Source organism: Solea solea, chromosome 3 (genome assembly GCF_958295425.1).
Source record: "Solea solea chromosome 3, fSolSol10.1, whole genome shotgun sequence".
Classification (NCBI taxonomy): Eukaryota; Metazoa; Chordata; class Actinopteri; order Pleuronectiformes; family Soleidae; genus Solea; species Solea solea.
Genome location: NC_081136.1, coordinates 32,074,656 through 32,084,767, shown reverse-complemented (window position 1 = coordinate 32,084,767; position 10,112 = coordinate 32,074,656). Strand labels below are relative to the sequence as shown.

The 10,112-nt window shown below is 40.3% G+C and overlaps 1 protein-coding gene across 6 annotated transcripts in view; it reads left to right on the top strand.

Moving 5' to 3' along the window:
- Window positions 1-2,220: 2,220 nt before the first annotated feature.
- The window catches only part of cacna2d4a (calcium channel, voltage-dependent, alpha 2/delta subunit 4a), a 70,065-nt gene continuing 62,173 nt past the window's right edge, over window positions 2,221-10,112 (top strand). For 5 of the 6 annotated variants that reach the window (XM_058624961.1, XM_058624960.1, XM_058624958.1 and 2 more), the window contains exons 1-8: window positions 2,221-2,704; window positions 4,339-4,526; window positions 5,999-6,080; window positions 8,172-8,288; window positions 8,400-8,459; window positions 8,637-8,799; window positions 8,907-9,038; window positions 9,474-9,534. In XM_058624961.1, the coding sequence (XP_058480944.1) occupies window positions 4,360-4,526; window positions 5,999-6,080; window positions 8,172-8,288; window positions 8,400-8,459; window positions 8,637-8,799; window positions 8,907-9,038; window positions 9,474-9,534 (782 nt within the window). In that variant the 5' untranslated portion in view covers window positions 2,221-2,704; window positions 4,339-4,359. The remainder of the gene's footprint in view (window positions 2,705-4,338; window positions 4,527-5,998; window positions 6,081-8,171; window positions 8,289-8,399; window positions 8,460-8,636; window positions 8,800-8,906; window positions 9,039-9,473; window positions 9,535-10,112) is intronic. The other variant, XM_058624956.1, reaches the window with a different exon arrangement.

The window sequence follows — 10,112 nt, the reverse complement described above, 5'->3', positions numbered from 1 at the left end:
TTTACCTTAATTAGTAGACACAAAAACAAGGTAAAGTTTTCTTACAGCTCGCATCTTATCCCTAAACTTAACCAGTTATACTCAGTCATAAGGCTTTGCCTCATTAGGACCAGGTTTTGGTCTGCATGAGGACACAGACACACATACGCACAACTGTTTCTGTGACCCAGAGGTTTGAGACCATCAGTTTAGCTGATGGAGGTAAAAGTAAGAGCTGACTATTAGCCCATGCTGAGACTAATCAATGACTGTGTGTGTGTGTTCATTCCTAGAGAGGCGGGGTCCAGTTTGTGAAGAGAGTCCAAACTACTTGCCACAGTGTGTCTGTATTCTCTGACAGAGCAGCAAAGCAGCAAACTGACCAAAAAATTAGAGTTGAGTTGAGAAATCACAAGATTTTTTTTTTTTACATACACTAATCATATTTATCTATAAATAATGGCTGTATATCAGAGGTGAATCTTAAGAAGCATCTCTCGTCATTTTCCAGGTTTCAGGAACCACAATTAAGCTCCGCAGACGCACAGGTGAGTGAGTGTATGCTTCATTTATGCTTTTACTTCACATCTACACAAGGTGACAAGCATTTTTGAATTTCAATGCTTAAATAAAAGAAACAAATGCATGACTGAGATGAATAAAGTAGATTAAATGAGTGAAAAACAACAGAAACTGACTCTAAATTCACATGAATCGATCAATAGATGAACAAATTTAGCCAAAGTATTATTCTTACACATTTTTTTAAATACTGTATTTTACTCAAAAAGTACATGTACTGTTTTTTGCTGTTTGTACAGTAGTGGATTATGACGGTCCTTTATACAAAGTTTTACGTTTACACTGACGAGCTTCTCTGAGCCGAGTTCATCTCCATCACCAGTGATCTGGGTCAGTGGGGGAGGAGGAGAGTTGCAGCTGTGCGTGGCTGGATATACTGTGTGTACAGATTGTTTGTATTACACTGTCAGAATCTCTATTGTCTCGTATTAATCTGAACCCTTTGTGTTTCCATGGCAGCATTAAGGTTTTGTGTGCCAGATTGTTTCACTGCGGTTTCATTTCCATAACAGCATGAACAGATGTTTTGCACTGTGTGTGAGCGCATGTGTGTGTATTATTGCTGTATGTGTGGTTGCGTCATGCTCAGTATGTGTGTATATGTTTTGTGTTTGTGTGTGTTTCTGACTGTTCGCCCCTCGTATGTAGTTAACTGTGGATTAATGGTCCCAGCAGCAGCAGAAGCAGACAGCCCATTTAGTTATTCGCATGCAATTTGGGCTTGTATTAAAAAAAAAAACACTCACAACATTATAGCTCATGTACACAAATCATACAAAGCCATAAACATAAGTTCATTTTTCTGTCACCCAACGGCTAAAAATATGCAAATAAGTACAAATGTTCAGAAAAAGATACACGATACAAAGTGTATGTTCACTGCATAATCCTACAAGGTCTAATCTAGACACATAGATATTCCTAAACAGTGCAATGCCTTCTAAAGCCTAACTCTATAAATGTAAATGTTGTATGCTCAGTGAGTGTAAGACCATAAGATGTACAAGACAGTAGCTCTATATTTACATCACTATCCTTAAAATGTGGAGAAAAACCTAAAATATGAGCAGATTTTTTTTTAATCTGTGGCATTTTATAGATCATAGACTGACATTTGTGCGGGTGTTAGTTGTGTATGTAATTTACACATATGTGTGAAAGACAAGTGTCCACTAGGTGTCTCAGTGTGTTTATGTTGTAAATTAGTGTTAATTAAGTGCATCGTCCTCCACCTACAATATCACCACTCGCCTCGTCCTCTTGATCTTTTGCTTTCCTGTTTGCTTTGTTCCCATTTTGACCATCTTCTGTCTGTTTTATCTTTTCCTCCCTTCTTTTTGTCCCCCCCCCCCATGACAATTCTTAATTGTAACACCTCATCGTTCATTTATTTTTGTCGAGAAAGTGAGAGAAGAAGGGAGACGTGGCTGATGAGAGATTAAGGAGGGGAAAAAAGAGAGGACTAGAAAGACAGTTTAGGTCAAAGAGCATTAGACAATGATGAGAGAGATAGACAGAGATAGCGTTGGTGTTGATGTGCGAGTGAGTGAGCAAGAGAGAGAGATAGAAAAGGAGTAAGGAGGGGTTTAATCCTGCCTGGATTATGGTATAAACTGATGCCAGAGAGCAGGAAGAGATGTGCTAGAGAGAGGAGGAGGAGGAGGAAGTCCCTCTATCCCTCTGTCCACTGACTCTCCATCCAGCAGCGTCTTTGTGTCCCAGTGCCTGATTTTAGGTTTTGATCCTTGAGGATTTGTGATGTCAGGAGCAAAATGTGAACTTCAGGGAGACATCTTTTGGCTGTGTGTGTGTGTGTGTGTTTGTGTTAGTTCTGCTTTGGGAAACACCAAACAAGGATTGAGCTTGTGAAGTCTTCCAGGACATCCCAATTCTCCTGGTGATCTAAGAGAGGCAGCACGGAGGGCAGAAGTGGACGATGGAAGGAGCAGAACTGGGATCAAGAGGTGAAGAGAGGGAGGTGTAGGAATATGGCAGGACTCTGTTTTGACTCCTGGTGCGAAGAGGTGACCTTTGATTTTGAAGAGAAACACTTTCTAGACTCGTTGGTTGGCCAGAACAACCTGCTCAGCTGACATCGACTCATCTGACGCTTCTTATTCAGTCTGTTTGACGACATGACACAGTGAGTAATGGTCTGTGCCGTCCAGTCTGCCAGGATTTGGAGTATGTCAATCTTCTTGCGACCCACTTTTATGCTGCTGTCAAGTTTGCATGCTGCAGTTCTGGACAGCTCATGGGTCTTTTCAGTCTTTTGTCTCATAAGAAAAGCAACTTCTAAGAAGTCATTCCACTAAGAAACCTTGGCTTCTCAGTATCATTCATTCATTCACTCACAGAAGCCATATTGACTCCTAATTCTGTGAGCTTCCTGGATGCTTTGTTCCTCCTGAGCAGGATTTGTTGAGTCTTCAGTGACAAAGTCTGTGAACAGTTTCAAAATTTGAACTCCACATGAATGTCTGTCAGAAAACTGGACTGGACCTTAACCTTTATGTAACAATTACTTTACCAGGCAAGTTGAAAAAAAGTTTCCATGGTTCATTGTCAATGCTGCGGCTCTGATCAATGTTTTCATACTAACAAGAAAACACATACATTATGAATAAAGAGAGCACATAATGTAGTAATAGCTCCACAGATATCTGACGCTACACTCAGTTTTATTGAACGTAATGCAAACACTTTATCCTCCACTTGAGGGTCACAGGGCTGCTGGAGCAAATCCCTGCGTACACTCTGGACAGGTCGCCAGTCATTTTAGAGTTTCCAATTAACCTCTGCATTTTATTGGAGAACCCAGAGAAAACCCATGCACACAAGGGGAGAACATGCAAACTTCGTACAGAAGGGCCCTCAGTCAGACCACCATGGCCTTCTCTCTGCTCTCATCAGCATCATTTTATTTAGCACCACATGGCACATGGATAAAGTTGGAATCTAACTGGTGAATGTAGTGGAACATTTACTGTAGGTGCTGAAGAGACAGATATTTTCCCCAGGAGTTGTACATAGATTTAGATCATAAAAAGATCTAAAAGGAGCGACAGTTTTGATGATACCAGCAGTCAGTCACACTGATGTCCACTCATACATGCATATGAGTATTTTAATCATCTATTATCCTCTAACAATTGACATCATGCTCTATTGAAGAGGCCCTGAAACTTGTGGTGGAGACCATTAACTCCTCAGAAAAATGTTATGTGACAATATAAATCAAGTGAGAAGTATTTGATTTTCTTCTCTTCCCATTTGGCTTCAGGGATAACCAAGAAGACTAGACTACGTCTATCTTTTTATATACGGTCTGTTGTACTCTACTGACACTTAAAAGTCTAGTGACAAGTTTTATTTTTCAAGCATTTTTACACCTTTACAGATAGACTTTTGGTTAGTATATTCACACAGTGGACCTTTAACTTATTTAAAGAAAAGCGGACTCTTTAATAACAAATTATCAACACCATTGTTAACAGTGTTGATTGACGACTGAACCACTTACACAGACAAGGTATTTTACTGTTGAATTGTGAACTTTAAGGTAAAAGAACTTGAGTACTAACATGAGTTATTCATGTATACAGAAATTGTTGTGGTCAAATAGCATTAATAATATGTTTTTGTTCCGGCCAGGTGATACAAACGCTCCCCTCTCTGATTTGATTTGATTTTTTTCAATTTTTTTGCACTGTAACCTGAGCATGTCTAATCTCAGTTTTGCTTTGTCCTAATTTCATCCCTTTCTTTCAGAGCCAGTGTGCAACAACCGCTGGACTAATGCAAATGGCAGCAGCTGCAGGGATGAAGTGCTGGAATGCCGGGAATGCCACTAAATGGGATAAAAGTTGGCCACAGAGAGGGAGGCTGATGATGCTGATGTGGATTATCCTCTCCGGCTCGCTGTGCCTGACGGTCGACGGTCAGATGAAGATCCCACCAGAGACGTGAGTACAGTTGCACTAGAGAACTGACTCTTAAACCACGGCGAATGGACCATTTCAGATAGCTCCAGTTTTTGTGTCAGTATATATAAATTTTTTTTGCATTTGGTTGTTTCCACATCATGAATCTGACAAGGACACAAATGCAGATCACAGTTTTTGGTTATTTAAAAACCTAGATTTTCAAATTCCAGAAAATGTATTTACACTTGTAAACAATACAGTATTAAATGAATTAAAAACGCCTTTACTTGCATTTAGACTATGATCTAGTTCCCTCTCACAAACAGGGCAGATGACCATTATTCTGGGTCTTAATTGTGACTTTACCTGAGTGTTTTTACCAGATAGTTTTCATATGGACACCCTGGGATGTCTACAAGTAGCGTTATGTCCTTTGTGAACCACAGGTTAGATGGATGAGTCAATAGAGTTCCTGTTGTATCCAGTTTTGCTGTATTACTGCACACAGATAATATGGGCCATATGGGAAGCACCTGCGGGGTAGAACTAACTGCCAAACTGTCATACAGTTTCTCTGCAGCTTCAGCCAAAATAAATTGATGTATATATTTAGCCAATGACCAAACTGGTTAATTTATTAATGAAAGGAAATAGTTATATAACAGTGATTATGTCTTGTGTTTTATTTTATCTTTTAAAAAAATATTGTTTGTTCCACACTGAAATATCTTTACAACTGGAGGATCAGTAATGAAAATGTGGAGCAGACATATTTATCCAAGCTGATCAAATCTGTGGCTTTGTTGACCTTTTGACCTTTCCTATTTGTGGTTCGCAGTAAAACTGCAATCTGCCACTTAAAAAAAAAAAAATATGTTCCCCGCTTCATTTGTCATGAGTTATTCATTCTGTCAGCAGAAAACACGTAGATTCTGTAATGAAAATATCAACAAGTTAACAAACTACTGAACCAGGCAAGGCTGGCAGGTTATCCGTTACAACGCTGCCTGCTGACTAGCAGCAAGCTGACCGGCTCCCTATTGGTTGAGCCATCTGTCACATCCTGTCTACTCCCTGACCTCTGTTTATCTTACCTTGGCTGCATTCACTTGGAGGATTTGTAGATTTACTACATATTATTGAACACAAAATGACTCCGTGACCTGGAAGCATGTCAGCTTTGACTGTCACCTTCACTGTAATCTCTTTTAATCTGAAACTGGTGAACGCTTGGTAACCTCTCAACAAGATTGGCTGATCATGTTTTCCTCCTTGAATTACAAACCATTTTATCAGCCACTTATTTTTTTTCAAACAAAATACAAGATTTAGACAGAGGTTGACATAAATTGTTTATAACGTTTATAACAATTTTTTTGTTTTCTTAATAAACTGTTCATCATTTTAAGGAAGTCAAGAGCTTTCTTTTCTAACTTCTAACAGCATTTTAAACGATATGATTCGATAAGATTATCTGACAGCCATCATCTCTTTGTTACGTCCGTGTCCAGGGTGCAGCGGTGGGCAGTGTCCTTTGGTAAAGAGATCGCTGCTCTGTCTGCCAGGTACTCTGGAGCTAAACTGCTACAGAAGGTAGGAGACCACACCCACATCTACTGTACACGTGAACACATAAAACATGGTCAGACATGACATGTACATGATAAAATGAGCTCCGAAGTTGCTATAGCAATGTAAGATGCTCGATTCCAGGCATTTTTCATTTCAAACAGACCAGGAAAGGTGATGACAATGGTGGTGGAGACTTAAATAATTTAATCTGATTTTCTCAAAGATACTGTATGATCCTTAGCATACCTTGGTTGTAACGAGTCATTATTATTTATTATTTATAATTTTTAACCAGCCTGGTCATTGTCACCCACAGAACTGCTGCTCACTGGATATTTTCTCTTTTTTCAAACCATTTTTCTTATACATTCTAGAGATGGTTGTGCATAAAAATCCAATTAAAACAGCAGTTTTGAAAACTCACAACTCACACGCCCCAAGGGACCAACAACCACTTTCCTGACCATGTCTACATGCCTAAATGTATTGAGCTGCTGCCATGTGATTGGTCGATTGTGTTAACGATGATCAGCTGAGCAGGTGTGCCTAATTAAGTGGCTGGTGAAAGAAAGGTGCATGTAGTTGATTTTGTGATTACATTACCATTTTTTTTTTTTTTAAGATAACAGTGGAAGCAGAACACAAACAAATCCAGATGCGAAACAACAAACAAATCATTTACAGAGGGATGTTGAGCAAAGGTCACATGGCCTCGTCGCAGCAGAGACAGGCTCCGTACTAATCCCCCCTCCCCCTCCACTCTGCGACATCAGCCAATAAGAACACAACTGACTGGCATACATTTGGTGTATAACATCTGCACATGGCCCAGAGACCCATCTGATGACACGCTTGCCCTAACCGTAACTAGTTCCTCAGAAGTGAGGTTCCGACATTAGAACCAGGTTCTGGTCCCTATGAGGACTGCTGGTCCTGACAAAGTCCGTGTTAATGCCAGAAAATGTCCTAAAGAGACAAACACTTCTGAGTCAATGATTCTGCAACACGACATTTGTTTTTATTCCGTCATTTTGTTCTCCGTAAGCAAATACAACAGAACCGATTTCACCATTGTTGTGTTTCTTACTGTGGAGAGGCTACAGAGGAGGTTCGTGTTCGTGTGTGTGTTTTTGTAATTAAGGATGTGCGGTCTCTCCCTGCATGGCCACATTGTACAATCCCCAGCAGGCCCATTCACCATCTGCCACAAACACACACACACACACACACACACACACACACATATATAAACCATGTCTCTACAGAAATGTGCACCGACTCACCATCTCTCTCTTTAAGCTATTATAGATTTAAACTTATCGCTGTTTAATCTCACAGTTTGAACAGTGCACACCTGTGTTGCAGCTGAATATCCCTCACCTCACCCTTTACTTTCAAGTGCCTTTAGCATTTTGTTTGCACCAAAACTCAAAACTTGTTTAGATTGTTCCTTTGTGTGCTATTGTAAACACATGGTTGTCCAAATGTCCACCTCCAGGGAGCTGACTCAACTTCTGATATAAATTTAAAAGGTTCACTCTGGTTTCATACAATCAGGTGATTTCATTGTACTAAACTAGCACTTTTATAACCCTTTCTTTGTTTTATATCTATTTGTTTGTCTTATCTATAGTTCCGCCTGGTTTGGTTTTTAAAGGAAATTGAAAAGTGACAGTTTAAATTCAAAGACTTTTGAAATTATGACTTTTTGTTTTGTTTTGTCTTGACTTTTTCTGTCTGAAATTTTGAACACTGGGTATTTTCCATTAATCCAGTCACCTTGACATTTTAATACCCTATATCAGAGTGCTGAGCAAGGGAAATAAATAATCTTACTGAAGGTGATATAAAACGAGTCCAGCAGGAAATGAGTGTTTTGGTCCACAGGTAATAACACAGGCTATATATAGTCATGTAGACACTTAGGTATGTTTAGTTTTGAGATAAACACTTCCATCTTCCATGACGTTGAAAAAAAAAAGTTTGTATGTAAACACCTCACGTTGAAGACTCAGCTTACTGTAGGTTTTTTTTTTTATTACTGTTTTTCATGTGAAACCAGGGTCAGATGATGTGAATTAGAAACAAACATGAAATGTGTCTGTTTTAAAGAAATACAAGGATATCGAGGGTGTGGTGAAGCTGGAGGAAGTGGATGGAGAGGAGCTGGTGAAAAAGTTTGCAGAGGAGATGGAGGAGATGCTTGGCAGGAAGATGAAATCCGTGAAGGTAAACATACGTTCCGTAAACACACTTAACGTAACTATGTATGCTGTTGGGACAGTTAGTTGTGTCAATCACCATGAAACCTTGTCTTTAACCAGTTTTATTTTATCATAGAGGTTAGCAGAGGCAGCAGAGGATGCAGATTTGTACCACGATTACAATGAGACACTGGAGGTATGTGACAAAATACCTCCATCTGTGTAGTTTTTTCTGATTCACACCCACATCTACCAATGAGATCCATATTATCCGTCTTTTGATACTTATTTATGTGAAGCTATAAGGTTTTTACAGACCAGTCTCACAAAAAACTACCGTAAAAGGCACTGCTCTCTTTATTTTTCCATCTAGTTTGACTATTATAACTCCATGCTTATCAACTCGTTGGATGTGGATGGGAACTCTGTGCCGCTGGGAGGAGAATTCCCTCTGGAGGCAAATGAGCACTTCAATTCACTTCGAGTCAACACGCAACTGAGCAACATACAAGTCCCCACTAATGTCTACAACAGAGGTAACACACACAGACTTGTACAGCAGTTATTAACGCACACACACATTATAATGCATCCTATTACCAGCAGACATTAATCATTTATTCTTTTTCTCATTTTTGTCTAGATCCAGACATTATCAATGGAGTCTACATGTCTGAAGCTCTGAATGACGTCTTCATCGATAACTTCCAGAAAGATCCGACGCTCACGTGGCAGTACTTTGGCAGCTCCACCGGCTTCTTCAGGCTGTACCCAGGCATGTGTGCACCACATAACCACGCTGCCATCAAATATCACTATCCTCCTTGGCTCTTTCTCATGAGCCGTACAGAAACATCCAGCTGCACGAGCCAAATAGAACGACTTACACAGCAACTGACAAAGCAGGAGACTGTCACTCAAATGTGATGACTCAGTCTTCGCTACAACGTGGCTGCTGATGAGCCCTCTTCTGTTTGTGTGTGTGTGTGTGTGTGCGCGTGCTTGAGGACTAATTAGCAGAGGATTTGTGACACAGCTTGTTTCCCTCATCTGCCTCCTGATCAATCACTCCCTCGTTTGACAGCTCTTAACCATCCTTGCACCCATTTGTTTCTTTCGTCATCCATCCATTAAACCTGCAAGCTAAGCAGGAGCTGTGCCATGTGAGCGTCAGTGTTTGATCCGTCCCTCTTCTCCTCTCTCTCTGTAGGGATCCAGTGGACTCCGGATGAAAATGGTGTGGTCACTTTTGATTGCAGAAACAGAAATTGGTATGTCCACAATCGAGTCTGCCTTTGATGCACTTTGTTGTCTGTGCTTTATGAGCACTTTTAGCACTGTTTATCATCTGTAGGTTGTTCTAGTTCTACAAGTCCTACAACTGCTTATTGGGAAAACTCCTAACCTCCCTTCTTGTGAGGTTAGAAGGCAGTTTGTCAGTGATTAAATGCCCATCCACACTAATCACATTCATGACCAGAAGCAGGTTAGGCTCTGAAATCACCTCTAGTTTTTCTTGTTCAGTGCTTGACATGATGCCCTCAGTCTGTCTATTCAGCCTGCTGGACATGTCGAATCAGCAGCAGAGGCAGTCAGTCTTGTTAACGGGCCTTTTTCTCAGAGCTCAGGTGTAACTAATAACATCGGCAATGGATTTGGCCTTTGCGGGGAATGAATCATGACAGTGTGACAGCAGCCATAACACTGAGTGACACTGAAACAGAGCTGTTAAATAGACCTTTTGTTGCACAATTCCAAACTGTGATGTGTTAAATAGCTTCTGTGCAAAAGGTCTTTCAAATAAAACAGGAGCTGGATTGACTGTCCGCAGCTCTGAGGTCTGCCGGGT